Genomic DNA, 16,677 nt, shown 5'->3' with positions numbered 1-16,677 from the left:
CATACCCCACCAGACGTTCTCAGAATCCTTCCAAAACTTGTCCATGGGTAGCCTGAGCAATAAGGCACTGACGCAAACTCACTAACACTTCATCCAGATAAAGGTAAAATTATGTATAATCATACCTGATAATTTTCTTTCCATTAATCATAGCTGATCAATCCATAGACTGGTGGGTTGTGTCCATCTACCAGCAGGTGGAGATAGAGAGCAAACTTTTGCCTCCCTATATGTGGTCATGTGCTGCCGGAAACTCCTCAGTATGTCGATATCAAAGCTCCATCCGCAGGACTCAGCACTTAGAGAATTACACCCACAAAGGGACACTCTGCCCAGCTCACCACCGCCGAAACGGGGGAGGGGAAGTAACCCAGCTCATCCCCACACAAGTGGGGGAGGGGAATCCGTCCAGCTCATCCCCGCGGAGCGGGGGAGGGACACCACCCCGCCGATGCGGGAGGATCTGGCTTATCCTGCAACCGCAACCGCGGGAGGAGCTGACTGACCCTAACACCGCCGAAGCGGGAGGGGTACAAAGCTGCCCTACAGCCGCACGAAGCGGGAGGGAGTGCCGGCAGAATTTAAATCTCAATCCAGCCCCGTAAAACGGAGGGGAGAGGAATGCAGCAGCTCACTGTAACACAAACTCGTCTCAACTCTTGAAGAATCCAAGTGAAGGAAGAACTTGAACACGAAGTCTTTCTGAAGTAACTGAAGACTAAACTTGAACCTGAAATGCAACCAGAATAAAAACAGTACAGATATCTGGGAGGGGCTATGGATTGATCAGCTATGATTAATGGAAAGAAAATTATCAGGTATGATTATACATAATTTTACCTTCCATATCATCAAGCTGATCAATCCATAGACTGGTGGGATGTACCGAAGCAGTACTCACCCAGGGCGGGACATAGAAATCCCTGACCTCAACACTGAAGCTCCAAACCGGGCCTCCGCCCGTGCAGCCACAGTCAAACGGTAATGCTTGGAGAATGTATGAGCCGAAGCCCAAGTTGCCGCCTTGCATATCTCTTCCAAGGAGACGGATCCGGCCTCTGCCATCGAGGCCGCCTGAGCTCTCGTGGAGAGAGCCTTCAGCTGGATAGGCGGCACCTTCCCCGCGGCCACATAAGCCGCTGCAATGGCTTCCTTGACCCATCTTGCCACTGTAGGCTTAGCAGCCTGCAGACCCTTACGAGGACCTGCAAACAGGACAAACAGATGATCCGATTTCCGGAAATCATTGGTCACTTCCAAGTATCTGATGAGGACTCGTCTCACATCCAGATATTTAAGAGCAGAGTACTCCTCTGGGTAGTCCTCCCTACGAAAGGAAGGGAGACAGAGCTGCTGATTCACATGGAAGCGAGAAACAATCTTGGGCAGGAAGGAAGGCACTGCGAATAGTCACTCCTGCCTCAGTGAACTGCAGAAAAGGCTCTCGACATGAGCGCGCCTGGAGCTCGGAAACTCTTCTGGCTGAAGTGATAGCCACCAAAAAGACTGCTTTCAACGTCAGGTCTTTCAGAGATGCCCTCGACAAGGGTTCAAAAGGCGGCTTCTGCAATGCTCTTAGCACCAGGTTGAGATTCCACGCAGGCACCACTGAGTGCAGAGGAGGGCGCAGGTGATTAACTCCCTTGAGAAAGCGCACCACATCTGGCTGTGAAGCCAGGGAAGCACCCTTCAGGCGGCCCCTGAAGCAAGCCAGAGCCGCTACCTGGACTTTAAGGGAACTGAGCGACAGGCCTTTCTCCAGACCTTCTTGCAGGAATGCCAACACTGAAGAAATTGGAGCAGTGAAGGGAGAAAGTGAGCCTGCTCCACACCACGCTGCAAAGATACGCCAAACCCTGGCGTAAGCAGTAGAAGTAGAGCGCTTCCTCGCTCTCAGCATAGTGGCGATGACCTTGTCTGAGAAGCCCTTCTTCCTCAGACGCTGCCGCTCAATAGCCAGGCCGTAAGACCAAAGGGGGAGGGATCCTCCATCACCACGGGACCCTGATGTAACAGGCCCTGCTCCACTGGCAGTCGCAGAGGATCGTCCACTGAGAGCCTGATCAAGTCCGCATACCAGGGACGTCTGGGCCAATCCGGACCCACCAGGATTACCCTGCCGGGATGCTTTGCCACCCGGTCTAGCACCCTGCCCAACATGGGCCAGGGCGGGAACACATAGAGGAGCTCTTGTGTCGGCCACTGTTGGAGAAGAGCATCTACTCCCAGGGATCGAGGGTCCCGTCCTCTGCTGAAGAAGCGCGGCACTTGGCAATTGGCCGATGACGCCATCAGATCTAGGCTCGGCTGGCCCCAGCGCTTCGTGATGTCCAAGAACGCCTGAGCAGATAGCTGCCACTCTCCGGGCTCCAAGGTATGGCGACTGAGAAAGTCCGCCTTGACATTCATGACTCCGGCAATGTGGGCCGCTGAAAGCTCCGCCCACTGGCAAAGATACATAGCCTCCTTGGCTAGAGGGGCGCTCTTGGTACCTCCCTGGCGGTTGACATAGGCCACAGCCGTGGCATTGTCCGACAGTACCCGTACAGGCTTCCACACCAGTACCGGGATGAACTCCAAAAGCGCCAACCGAATGGCTCTGAGTTCCAGGAGGTTGATAGACCACTTTGCCTCTGCAGGAGACCAGAGCCCCTGCGCTGTCCTTCCCAAGCAGTGGGCTCCCCAGCCCGACAAAGAGGCGTCCGTCGTGACGACAATCCACTCTGGGGTCACCAAATGCATTCCCGCAGACAACTTGTCTGTCTGCATCCACCAGCTCAGCGCCTTGCGCACTGCTGGGTCCAAGGGAAGTCGCACAGCATAATCCTCCGACATCGGAGTCCAGCGCTGCAGCAAGGAGTGTTGAAGTGGTCTCATATGAGCCCTGGCCCAGGGCACTACTTCCATCGTGGCCGTCATAGAGCCCAACAGCTGCACATAGTCCCAAGCCCGAAGAGGAGAGGCTACCAGGAACTGGTCCACCTGAGCCTGAAGTTTGACAATCCGATTGTCTGGCAGGAACACTCTGCCCACTTGGGTGTCGAATCGAACTCCCAGGTACTCCAGGGACTGAGTCGGGCGCAGCTGGCTCTTCTCCCAGTTGATGATCCATCCCAGGGAGCTCAAAAGAGCAACTACCCGGTCCACTGCTTTGCCGCACTCTGCATAAGAGGGGGCTCGGATCAACCAGTCGTCCAGATAAGGATGGACTTGTACCCCTTCCTTTCTTAGGAAGGCCGCGATGACCACCATTACTTTGGAAAAGGTCCGCGGAGCAGTAGCCAACCCGAATGGGAGGGCTCTGAACTGGAAGTGTCGTCCCAGGACTGCAAAACGCAGAAAGCGTTGATGAGGAGGCCAGATGGGAATATGCAGGTACGCTTCCTTGATGTCCAAGGAAGCCAAGAACTCTCCTGCCTTCACTGCCGCTATAACAGAGCGGAGAGTCTCCATGCGAAAGTGCCGCACTTTCAAGGCCCGATTGACCCCTTTGAGGTCGAGGATAGGCCGGTCAGAACCTCCTTTCTTTGGTACCACAAAGTAAATGGAGTAACGTCCCTTGCCAAGCTGACTTTCTGGCACAGGAACGACCACGCCCAGGCGGATCAGATTGTCCAAGGTCTGCTGCACTGCCACAACTTTGACCGGAGACTTGCAGGGAGAGAGTACAAACCCGTCTTTTAAGGGTCGGCAGAACTCTAGCTTGTAGCCGTCTCTGATGACTTCCAGCACCCACGCGTCTGAAGTTATTGTGGTCCACTCGCCCAGAAACGAGGACAGCCGTCCTCCAATCTGCACTGGGGCGTGGACCAAGGCCCCGTCATTGGGTACGAGACCCTGGGGGAGGACCGGAGTGAGCACCTCCGGGACGGCGGTCTCTGCGAAAGGAATGCTGCTTGGGGGAGAAATTCCTCTTGAAGGAAGAGGGGGCAGAGGAACCCGACTTGCCCGGGCGGTACCGACGGGCTTCCTGCAACCGTCCTCTGGAGGTACCGGGACGAGTACTAGCCCGAGCCCTGACCTCTGGTAATTTCTTGCCCTTAGACGTGCCGAGATCGGTCACGATTTTGTCCAGCTCGACCCCAAAGAGCAGCTTGCCTTTAAAAGGCAATCTAGCCAGGCGGGATTTAGAGGCGTGGTCAGCAGACCAATGTTTCAGCCAAAGCCACCGCCGCGCAGAGATTGTCTGAGCCATGCCTTTAGCTGAGGCCCTCAAGACATCATACAGCAAGTCTGCCAAATAGGCTAAGCCCGATTCCAGGGCCGGCCAATCAGCCCTCAAGGAATGATCCGAGGGGGAAGCCCGCTGCACCATAGTCAGGCACGCCCTGGCCACATAGGAGCCGCAAACTGAGGCCTGCAAACTTAAAGCAGCCGCCTCAAAGGACGACCTTAAGGCCGCCTCCAATCTTCTGTCTTGTGCGTCCTTTAGGGCCGTGCCACCTTCCACCGGCAACGCCGTTTTCTTAGTCACCGCAGTGATTAAAGAATCCACGGTAGGCCACAGATAGGCCTCACGTTCACTCACAGCCAAAGGATAGAGGCGGGACATAGCCCTAGCCACTTTAAGGCTCGCTTCCGGGACATCCCATTGAGCCGAAATTAAGGTGTGCATGGCATCATGCACGTGGAAGGTTCTAGGCGGGCGCTTCGTCCCCAGCATAATGGCAGAGCCAACAGGGGCTGAGGGAGAGACGTCCTCCGGAGAGGAAATCTTCAAAGTGTCCATGGCCTGTATCAACAGGTTGGGCAAATCCTCTGGGCTAAAAAGCCGCGCTGCAGAGGGGTCATCCGCTCCATCCGAGCGGGGATCCGTCTCCTCCAAGGAATCCGCAAAGGACCGTTGGGAGACCTCAGACACGCTGCCCTCATCTACATCGGAGGAGACAAAGTCCTCCAAGGCCTGGGAATCAACCCGAGGGCGTTTACCTCTGGGAACCTCAACCTCTTTACCAGACGAGGGAGCAGGGGCAGCGTTTTGCTTGAGGAAAGCCTGATGCAGCAGCAAAACAAACTCGGGGGAGAAACCCCCCAGACTGTGCACTTCCGCAGCCTGGGCAACAGCCCTAGACGCACCCTCAACCGGCGCTCGCAAGAGCGGGGGAGAGACATGCTGCGCATCCAAAATGGCGTCCGGCGCGACACTCCGCGAAGGAGCCGCGTGGGAAGAACGGCGCTTAACTTTAGCCGCTTTTGTGCCGTCGCCCAAATTAAGGGCGTTCATGGCATTAATGTCTCCAACCTCAAGGGCGGCCCACGAAGAAGCCGTCCGAGCCGCGTGGCCGGCCAAGATGGCGGAGGCGAGGAGCGGGGGATGGGCGTTTATGGCGGGAAAAACCGCCACGCCGGAGGAAGGACCGGGACATTCATCGGTCACGAAACTGTCACCCAACAAGGGCGAATCAGGCTGTAAGACCCCCGCATCCCCTCTAGAAGCGCTCAAGCGATCCGGGGAGCGACCTTTAGCGCCCTCGCCCTCCGACGCCATATGCCACGAGGAGAAGAATCGGGGAACCCCCTGCCCGCTATAAAAAGGTAAAAATTACCTGCTGTCCGCTCCGAGCTGTAACGAACTGGTGTCCCAGTGAGTAGCTGCAATGAACGTTTAAATAAACGTCGAAATAAACGCCTTTAAGGACGTTTAAAATTTTTTTTTTTTTTTTAACGGAGCCAGCGGGAGGGGGGAGAAAAGGAGGGACCTGGCACCACCAGGTTTGCACTTGCTCAAAAGAGCCCTCAACCCCAGGCACTCAACAAAACCTAAAAATTAGGCTTGCAGGCCTAGCCAGAGCTGCTGCTGTGTGTGACCACCACCTGCTGAGATAGAGAACATACAGAGGAGTTTCCGGCAGCACATGACCACATATAGGGAGGCAAAAGTTTGCTCTCTATCTCCACCTGCTGGTAGATGGACACAACCCACCAGTCTATGGATTGATCAGCTTGATGATATGGAAACTGCAGGTACTTTAGATGGTTTAACAGGGAAGTAGAGAGGAGAAGAAACACCAGGCGTCCATCAGGATGCAGCCATCACATGAACCCCCCCCCCCCCCCCCAGATTATACATTTTTAAAAAGAAAAGAAAAAGCAAAAAGTTAATAGGGCAACTATGACTAACATTTGTGTTAGCCTTGGCCAGAGTCAGAATCCATTAGAGCAGCAAAATAAAATAGACATTTTCTCCACAAGTTCCTCTACTTGAGGAAAAGAAGAGTAAATAAATTTAAGTGCCGCCCAACACTCTTATTTTTACATCCTTATCTACTAGTCGATTAGAAACAAAAGGAAGACTGCCTTCCATACCATCAGATGTCTGATTGAGAAACTAACCCATCGAAAAAAAACCCCAAAACCAGTCAGCTGGTTAGTCTCAAAGATGCAAAATATGTAGGTTCAGAGATCCCTGAGACACTGACAAGTTGATTTTTAAAGGGAAACTCCACAGGGCGCTTGCTTTTGAAAATTGCTTTGTAGGGCTGCAGTACAGTACTTTCAAAGACTGAAAGCTACCCTCTTGATCAACATCTTTACACATACCCACGCTCAATTTCTTTCTGTGCTCTCTCCTTATCCTTCAGAACATCGTCCTTCTCATCCTCCAAGCTCTCTCGCTGCCGCTGAAGGTCACTATTTGCCTGCTGCAACTTCTGATTCTCCTGCTGGATTGTTTGAACCTGCTCTTGCATGGCCTGAATGGTCTTCTCCAAACTTGTCTTCTCACTGCAATAGAAGGAAGAGGAAGGAGATCACACCTGACAGAAACTCTTATTTGCGCGATGAGATGAGGAGGTTCACAAGTAATGCAAACTTTTGCTGTGAGCGGAGGAGATGGAAATGATCAAACTTAACACCAAATTTTATTGTATGAGAGGGATTTTGGGTGGGGAGGAGGGGGAGAAAAATCACACTGATGGGAGGCCAGAGGAAAATTACCCATATTTTTACACATATAACACGCATGTTCTATGTGTTTTTAAAAACTGCGCATATCCCCTGTGTGCTACATGCATGGGTGTGCTATACTGTGTATTTTTACTAAGACGTGCTAATTGTAAAATTAGCACATTGATTTTTAATGTTTTTTCTTTTTAGGTTTTTTGCAGGTTTTGTGTACTAATAATGCCTGCTACAACCTAAAAAGAAAGTGTTAGTTTTGCAATTAGTGTATCTTAGAAAACTAAACCTGGTATAAAACAAGTTTATTTAGAGCATTTATATCCCACATTTTCCCACCCATGGGCAGGCTCAATGTGGCTTACATCAGTTTAAAAAGGCTTACATCAATCTAGTAACAAACAATCAGATACATTTAGGTTGAAGTATTTGGTGAGTAATGACAGAGGGGAAGAAAAGAAAAAAGGTGCAAAAGAGTTCAATACGTCCGTATAACAGTAACAGTTCAGGAGTCACTAATGCAATGCGGGACTTTAGCGTAAGCTTTTATAAATAAGGGGGTCTTCAGTGATATTCTGAAAGTCGGTTGATCGTAAGTAGCTTTTACTGATTTTGGTAAACCATTCCACAATCGAGCACTGATATAGGGAAAGGTACATGCGTAACTGGTTTTATACCTGAGGCCGGTACATGTGGGGTAGTGGAGATTTAAATACGAACGAGAAGATTTGTAAGAATTCCTGGGTGATAAATTGATAAGATTATCCATATAAGCTGGAGCTTCGCCATAGCTTTGTGTATGTTATATGCGTAAGTGTGTTATACCAGTTTACTTTACATAGACATGCAATTTGTGTATGTTATATGTGTGGGCATGTTAAATGGGTATATCTACAGATACATCCCAGGTCATAAACAAATGAGGAAAATATGTAGAGCATGACTCATGGAACTCTTTCCAACCCCTCCACAAATGCACATATCTCGTTGAGTAGTTGTCTGACTTTTAGAAGAGAAGGGAGGAGCAGCTTTGTTTGTGCGGATAGGTAGTTGCATGGGGCTAGGGGAACAAGTTGTTCAACCATAAAGGAGTGTAACTTGTACAGAGTGGCAGGTGGGCTCTCTCCGCCTTGTAGGGCAGACTGGAAGGACCATGCGGGTCTTTATTTGCCATCATCTACTGTGTGGAGTCAGCAGACTCCAAAAGGTATCTGAATAGGCCCAGCAGAACTCAGCCAAAAGCAATAGTTAAAAAAGCATATAAATGAGCTTTATATACACAAAGACAACGGTTATTGGCTCCTAGAAAACAGACCCCTGCAATTAAAATTGACATGTGTCTTACCGTATTCACCTTTGTCTTTTGATGTTAAAAGAATGTTATTGAAACATTGGCAAATGCTTCATTTTCATCCTCAGTTAAGAAAGCCTTTACAATTTGCCTACTGGCAGAGTAAAAATCTATCCAATTTATTAACCAGGTCCAGTTTAACGACACAGACATCTTTAGTAAGTGCTCAAGATTATGGACACTCAGCTTGCGGTCATTATGTTTATTGGCAATATGCTTGGGAAACAGCTCAAGTGCCTATACCTAGTCTACTAATATGTATGATTTGAGACAATGCACTGATTGTGAAACTGCACAAGTAGTATATTGCATAAGGTGCCCATGTGAAAAGATCAAATATCCAGTAGCTCAGCATTTGAGCAATATAAGATTGGAACGTGTTGAAACCTCGCTGGTTCAACATTGGCAGGAGAAGAATCATGCATTGAAGGATTCAAAATTTGGGGTACTACAGCAGATACAACTTTCTATAGGGGGAAATGTTTCACAGCTATTACTTTACAGAGAACAGAAATTGATATTTCAGTGGGCAACTGTTTTTCCACAAGGTTTAAATAAAGACGTTGATTGGACTATATTAATGTGAACAGGTTCACAAGGAGGTTCGGCATTTCCTGCAGGCTCAATGCCATTTTTGAGTAGTAGGTACATTCTTGCCTCGTCAGTGAGTCTGTTGTATTTCTGAGTTTGAGATTAGCTTTTGAAGTTTTTGAATATTTGAAGAAAAATATGTTTTGTTTTGTAGGAATCCCCCTGAAGAAGCCGTCACAGATGAAACTAGGATCAGAGTTGGGGAATGTTTAATGGCACTGTATCTATCATCACAAGTGGTGTTGGTGAGCAGTGGATGTGAGGATTGTCCAAGAAAAGAACAATTCAGCATAAGTTTATGGCTTTCAACAAATGTGAACTTTTGACTTTGAATTGAGATTATATGGACACTCTGGTTTGGTGTGACGACATTGAATTTGGCATGGTCGCACTGTATTTTCTGAGCACTTCAAGAAAGCGTGGGACAGGCACGTGGGATCTCTTAGGGAAAGGAGGAGATAGTGATTGCTGTAGATGGGCAGACTGGATTGGCCATTAATTACGGAAGCAACATCCTGTTACTGGAAAAGTAAGCCTTATTTGACTTGGTAAAATCTGCTCACTGGTGCCGGCACTTGTGATAGGGAGATGGACTGTTGCAACTCTTTTCTTGGCTACCCTCAATATAACCTGCAAAGGCTTCAGATGGCTCAACACACAGCTGCCAGGTTATTGTTGGGAGGGCGGGGTCATAGATGGGATGATGAAACCCCATTATTACAGTATTAGCACTGGTTACCAGTGTCATTTCAGATGTAGTACAAAGTTGCTTATCTGGTTAAATGAGCCCTACATAGGGACCAACCATCTTATCTGGCTGATAGGCTTTTGGTTTATTCCTCCTCAGACCCCTCTGTTCTTCACCGAAAGGTCTTTTGACACTCCCTTCCTTGGATGTTAATCATCCAGTAAAAATATTTTTTGTTATAAGGGGCCAGGTGGTAGACAAACTCCTATTGACCTTAGTGAGGAGCTTAATTACCTGCTGTTTCGCAAAACTCTTAAGGGAAAGGGAAATGGGACTTGATATACCGCCTTTCTGAGGTTTTTACAACTACATTCAAAGCGGTTTACATATATTCAGGCACTTATTTTGTACCAGGGGCAATGGAGGGTTAAGTGACTTGCTCAGAGTCACAAGGAGCTGCAGTGGGAATCGAACTCAGTTCCCCAGGATCAAAGTCCACTGCACTAACCACTAGGCATGACTGTTTGGCTGCACATTTGGGGAGGAGAGAGGGTTGGGGTTGGCATTGTGAATATGTGCTCGTATGTGATTATTATTTTAGGTTGATTGAAATAGGGTTTGACACGTTTTATTGATTGTACTTTATTTTTGTATTTTGTTTGGTGTCCTTAATGTGTGACTATTATTTTATGTGCTGGAAACCAGGGAGGGTTGGGTTTGATAGGTTTTAATGTAATATGCTGTACTTTTATTGACTATTTAGTTTAACTGCTTGTCCTTGGATAATAATACATTAAATCAAGAATTTTGGTACTCATGGCAGACTGATTTCAATATTTCCTCTCCTTACAATTTTAGGGGTTGGAGGCTTGTGAGACAAAGTTGAAGTACCTGGAGAGTTTGTCACTTGATGAGCGGAATCTGTCAGCTTCTCTCTTGGCATCTTCCTTGGCGAGAGAAGTACTATCAATCTCATCCTTTAGCTGCAAGATCTTCTGCTCGAGAGATCGACGTTCAGTCTCGCTATCCACCAACTGTTTCTTCAAAGATACTACTAACTCCTGGCCAGCTTCATATTTTCCACGAATATCCTAACATTCCCAAATAAACATTGTTATCTACAATTAAAGTTAATGACAATCTTACCTAATACACTGTTCATCTTACACCAAGGGTTAAGTCCCAAACAAGGACAAAATTTAGGTTTACCTGCTAATTTTCTTTCCCCGAGTCCAAACAGACCAGCCACAAATGTTATATTTGTCATCCAATAAATGGAGAGAGACTAATGAGTTATGAGCTCTCATAATAGGCACCATACAGGCATAGTTACCAGCATTACTATAAAAAAAATTCTGACCAATCCTCCTTCCCCATCTTAACCCCACCATTCTATAACCTGGCACCTAAAATTAGGCACCAACTGCACATATAAGTTATAGAATACTAGAACTTACACATGTATAATGCACACTAACATATATAAGTACTAGGCACTATTCTATACCTTACAAGCACCAGGCATGAGCGTGAGGGGGATGTACACATGGAAAAAGAATGGGTCTCCCAGTTACACATGTAACTTACAGAATACTGAAAGTTGGGTGCTAAAATGCCACATTTAGGAGTCAATAATTACGCCTGAAATAGACATGGCATAATTGTTCGTGCACACATTTTGGCACCCCAATGCTGCTTTTCGCTAGTATTCTATCATGGCACCTGGGTGCACGGAGGCCATTATAGAATTAGCGCTCAATGTACGGCATTGTGGAACTCAATTACAGAATTGCCCCCTATGTAACTAGAGGAAGGAATCTAGGATTCTTCTCCACATTCGTGCCCACTTGAGAAACCCTTCAGAGCTAGTAGTGCCCTCTGCTGATCTCTAAATAGAGAACAAACGTGATGTTCGCCTTACTAGGATTCACCAGAGACTATTTAGTGTCATGGCTCCAACTCTTTGGAATTCGCTTCCACCTGATCTCCGTCTTGAAAGTTCACTGATAGGGTTCAAATCTAAATTGAAAATGTATCTGTTTCTTCAAGCTTATGGCCCTTGATGCTGCTTTTCACTCCTTGTCTGGAACAGAGGAATTGCTACATTGTGTCAGCGTTGCTTTATTTTCCCCTCTCCCTTACTTCCTTCCTTCTTCTCATTGTCCTTCTAGATTTGGTTTTCCTCTTTCCTGTCCATTATTGTAGTTCTTTTTATGGATATTCTTAGTTTTATCCTTTTATTGTAATCCGCCTTGATAGGCTTTCTCTAAGGCAATATATCAAACTTCATAATAAACTTGAAACATAAAGATCAAAACAATACCGAATTCAAGCCACACGGTGGGTACCTGGACTGGTCTGGTTGGATTCGGGGAAAAACCATTATCAGATAAGACCAAATTTTCCCCTCCTTTTCATCCCACCAGACCGGTCCAGAATGAATGGGCAATACTCATACTGGGAGGGATGAAACCCATGCCAACAAGACAGCAACCTCAAAGGCAGCATCTTCTCTGGCCTGAATGAATGCAATGATTAACAAGGAGCAGCCTTACAAATCTCCCCTGAAGGAACTACTTGACTTTCTACCTACAATGCCATCATACACCTAGGCTAAATAAGCCTTAAGCTTGCAAGGGGGGGGGGGGGGGAGAGATCCCAACCATTAAGCAGATAGGCAAAACAGATGATATCAGTCAGCCAACATGCGATAGTTGCTTTTGTAGCTGCTTCACCTTTTTTAGTTCCATTAAATAAGACAAATAGCCTGACTTATGGAACTTGTTCACGACCTCCAGCTACCACAACAACAATACAAACACCTAAAATTATAAAACCTTGAAGGGTGAAGGCCAAGATAGTGGCAGCACTGTGAGACATGCTTGTGCACTCTTCCCCTCCCCCTCATTTTCTATATACTGTTATGATCAAATACAAGAGAAAAATCCAACTCTTTCCCTCAGACTGAGTCTACACCAGCATTTGGGCCGATTGATGCATCTGTGCAGTGAGCAATGGATTCAAGAACCCAGTGTGGACTTGCTTGAGAAGCTGCAGCCTCTCCTCAACAATTTTGTCACTAGCTTCTCCAAACAGTAGCTTGCTCTGGAAGCAGAGCCTGCTAAGACAAGGTTTTGAAGCAGTATCTGCCATCTAGTTATGCAGTCACAGCAGCCTTCTGGCCAAAATGGACACTGCAATAGATCTGTCCTAATAAGGTGTCAGCCATGTACACCATGCCAGACTCTAGCTGAGCCACTAATTTAGGGTCCAAATCATTGTCCTGGATCGCTTCACTGGCACTGATTCCATCTCAAACACACTCTAGACATATAGGAACTACACACTGCAGCCAGAAGGCCCAAAGCTGCCACCACCTCAAAGGCCTGCTTAAGTTGTGGCTCTGATTTCTAGGATTATCATCTTTTTGGTGACTGCAGTCACCAAGGCATCTACCTTTGGCAATTTGAATTTGTCCTTCTCTTTGGAATGTAACGGGTAAAACTTTCCTATGGTTTTTCCTATATGAAACCTACTTTCCCAGAGTATCCCACTCTGCCGAGATAATGGCTTGAATAGCCCGATTTACTGGGAAGGCCTTGATGGGATTACAGATACCACCTAGAACAGGGTTTTCCAAAGACCCAGGTTCCTGGGGAGCAGGTTCTGCAATACTCAGTGCCTCCAGAATTTGCAAAATCACCCCTGGAAGCTCTTCCCTCTCGGAAGAGACACATGACCATAAAATCATCCCCTTCAGCTACCAAGACCATTTCCTCTTCCAAGGAGTCAGCCAAAGACCCTCTGGTCAAAGCACTAGCTGAGTTCCAGTAGTCCAAACTCATGTCTCCCGAAGCAAACAAAGTGGTCTCAGAGTCCTCCAACACCCCTAATTGTGGCCTTTTTGCTTGTGCAGGAGCCTCTATCTCAAGCTTCTCAGCAAGCCTAGGTCCTACAGACAGCCCTGACTACTGAATAAGGAAAGCATGTTTGATCTATTCTTACTGTACACCGCCTTGAGTGAATTCCTTCAAAAAGGCAGTAAATAAATCCATTATACAAAAGTAGAACAAACTCCTGGTAAAAATCTCCATCCTGCACCAGTTGTGCATGAGGGGAAAAGGCCTCCTCTGAGACCTGAAAAGATGGAACGAAGGTCCTTCAAAAGTCTGGGCTTTACCAGAATTGGAAAACACACAACAGTGACTGCTTCACTTGAGAAAAAGATGGTTCGGACTTCTCATTGTGCATTGATAACTCAGGAGGTTGTGCTACCATAGGGGGAAGGTTGATTTGTTTTGTGTGTGGATGGGGTGGGGAGAGGTAGGGAAGTGGAAAAATATTGGTTTATTGTATTTTGCTATGCTGCACTACTTATATTTAGCCTGGTTTGTTTAATAAAGAGTTAAAATCTAAAAAAAAAAAAGAACGATGGATACTAGCAACTTCACTATGCTCTGAAACAAAATGGCCACTTCTCCCAACATTTTCTGTGCTGCTGCAGAGACCTTCTTACTTGATTCTGCCTTTCCAGCCCTTAATCGCTGCAGCATTGAGAGATGATGTTCTAGGCAGTTTCCCACAGCAAGTATCCACTGCTGCATCAGCTCTAACTGTCAAGGTGTCCACGACAGCTGACCTGAAGCAGTCAAGCCACAATCTGCTGCCATATCAGCTCTAACTGTCAAGGTGTCCACGACAGCTGACCTGAAGCAGTCAAGCCACAATCTGCTGCCATATCAGCTCTAACTGTCAAGGTGTCCACGACAGCTGACCTGAAGCAGTCAAGCCACAATCTGCTGACATATAAATGCTCTGCAGATTCCACCCCACTCTTAACACACACAACCCTTGAAAACAGGAACCTCATGTCTCCCTTCAACTGTCAGCCATTCAACTACATCACAGTGCTCCCACCATGACTTGCTCTCTCCACCCCCCAACCCCGCAAGGGCTCTTAGACCCACTGATTTCAGCACACAAGCAAACACTATGCTTCAGCAAGTTGAACATTCCCCCTGCAACGTGTGTGTGGGGGGGGGGAGGGGGACACTTCTAATTAGGAGCTCCTGCCAGCTACTGCTTTCCATGAGGAGGAGATGGAAGAAACCCAATCCACCCCACCACAGACTAAATGTTCATATATTATCTGGAAAAGGGGGCTGGGATGGGGAAGGAACCCAGGCTCCCCTAGGTGTTCCCTGCAGTGAGGAGCCTGTATCCCTGGATTCCTCTCCTGTCCACTTAGCTCAGCTGGGTGGCTAGTTCTCCAAAGGGGCACAGGAGCTTCCTCACAAACTCAGAGATTCATAGGATGCCCATCACCATCTGCTGGAGACAGAGAATACTGGTGAGCAATGCTGGCATTGTGCCTATTGTATGGCAGAGTTCACAGCTCTTTAGTCTCTTTCTCCATCTGCTGGTTGATGAACATAACCCATGTGTTCTGGACTGGTCTAGTGGGATGAAATTACCATAATTGTAAATAATCTTCACTTCTGTACACATCAGTTCAACCCAAAGTGATCCAAATCTCATCAAATCTGCACAAAAACTAGCACTGCCCCACAACATCTCCAGTCCTATACACAGACTCACCCCTACAAAGGACATAAGTAACAACAGTCTACTAAGCCCAGTATCTAATCTAATTCAACCACAAGTAACTGGCAGATACTAATCATGAAGTCAATTTCTTGCTGTTCATTCCCAAAAGTTGTTTATGGCAATTACCGTGTCAGCCTGGCTAATAGTTATTAATGGATTTTTGCACTAGAAACTTGACCACTTGTCCAAAGCTTTTTAAACCCAGTTATGTTACTAGCTTTGATGAAATATTCCACAAACAAACACCAGAGCTTGAACGTGCACAGGGCTACCTTTATCACTAAGCGACTGCTTTTCTGCCCTGCTTTTCAGTCTATACAGACTTACACAAATGAGAGCCCACATCCTTCCACGTCCCTCATACACCACCCCTGATTGTAATGCAATTCAAAAACTGTCTTAAATTTGTTCTACTCTGCTATCGGTTAGTTTCATCATAATGCCACAGATTCTTATTCTTATTATAACCCTCTAAGTTCACCTACCCAAGCCAAAAAAAGCTTACCCCTATAGACCTCTCTTCCACTGATTCTTGTCACTAATAAACTTTTTCAACCCTCCCCCCTCCACAGCTTCAGACTCCTTCCTTCAGAACAGGACTATCCTGCTCCTTACCTGTGCCTGCAGATGCCTCTTCTGAAGTGCCAGCTGAACTGCTGCTACTGTTGAGTCTGAAAACACAGGAGACAGGCTGCGCCTGGGCGAGTAACTGCGGTGTGGAGATGACCTTCGGAGAGGTGAGGGTGTCCGCAGGCTGGAGGACAGCCCCTGAAGGCTGAGCCCTGTGGTAGTGCTGTCTGATATATTAGTAGTCCTCTCAGAGGAGGTGAGCTGTATACCGCTGTCTGCATCCATGATAACAGCCTATGTATTAAAAATATTTTTTTGAAAAAAACAAATGTATTTCTGTATTTGTAAAATTTTATGTAAATGTTGCCCCTGATTCAGTCACCTTGACTATATGTGAACATATTGGACTTTGGTTCGGCCTATGTCTGGACAATATGTGGTTTTATTAGGACAGCAAGTTCATCGCAGTTAACTCTGCAACTAAGCCATTATTAATCACAATTTTAAAAATTAATCACATTGCAGCCTGTGCCTCTAAACATCTCTTCTGTTCTCTTCCACTTCCAACCCTTGTCCTCGATGCAATCTGGCATCTTTACCCCCATCTGTGATTAAACATCATCAGCAGGCAGATAGGGGGGGAGAAGACGGGAAGGGGGGTAACTGGGGGGAAAGTTTGGGGGATAAGTTTGGTATTAGCACCCATTTGTGTGGCAGGGGTTCCGGGGAATTCGGAGGGGGGATGAAATTAAAAATATCAGTGTGGTCATGTGTGAGAGAAAACGAAATATACCTTTATGATCAAAATATGCTGGCTGAATAGGATAATGGTGCCTTGTATACAAAAGTGTAGAATGTAAGCATGTATTGCACTGATGCCAATAAAGATAATTAAAAAAAAAAAAGAAAGAATCTGTGAAGGAAGGAAGGAAGGAAAGAAAGAAAGATAATGGACCTGGGGGAAGAGGACAGG

General features: G+C 47.0%; 1 protein-coding gene across 1 annotated transcript in view; it reads right to left on the bottom strand.

The window, feature by feature from the left end:
• Nucleotides 1-16,677, bottom strand: part of CROCC (ciliary rootlet coiled-coil, rootletin) — a 198,438-nt gene that overhangs the window by 109,251 nt on the left and 72,510 nt on the right. Inside the window, exons 12-14 of the mRNA XM_030222563.1 lie at nt 15,750-15,998; nt 10,419-10,618; nt 6,541-6,723 (exon numbers count right to left, since the gene is read on the bottom strand). Coding sequence (XP_030078423.1) covers nt 6,541-6,723; nt 10,419-10,618; nt 15,750-15,998 — 632 coding nt within the window. The remainder of the gene's footprint in view (nt 1-6,540; nt 6,724-10,418; nt 10,619-15,749; nt 15,999-16,677) is intronic.

This window comes from Microcaecilia unicolor, chromosome 13, assembly GCF_901765095.1.
Source record: "Microcaecilia unicolor chromosome 13, aMicUni1.1, whole genome shotgun sequence".
Taxonomy (NCBI): Eukaryota; Metazoa; Chordata; class Amphibia; order Gymnophiona; family Siphonopidae; genus Microcaecilia; species Microcaecilia unicolor.
Note: the sequence above shows the minus strand (reverse complement) of the source record. Positions and strands in the feature narration are given on the sequence as shown.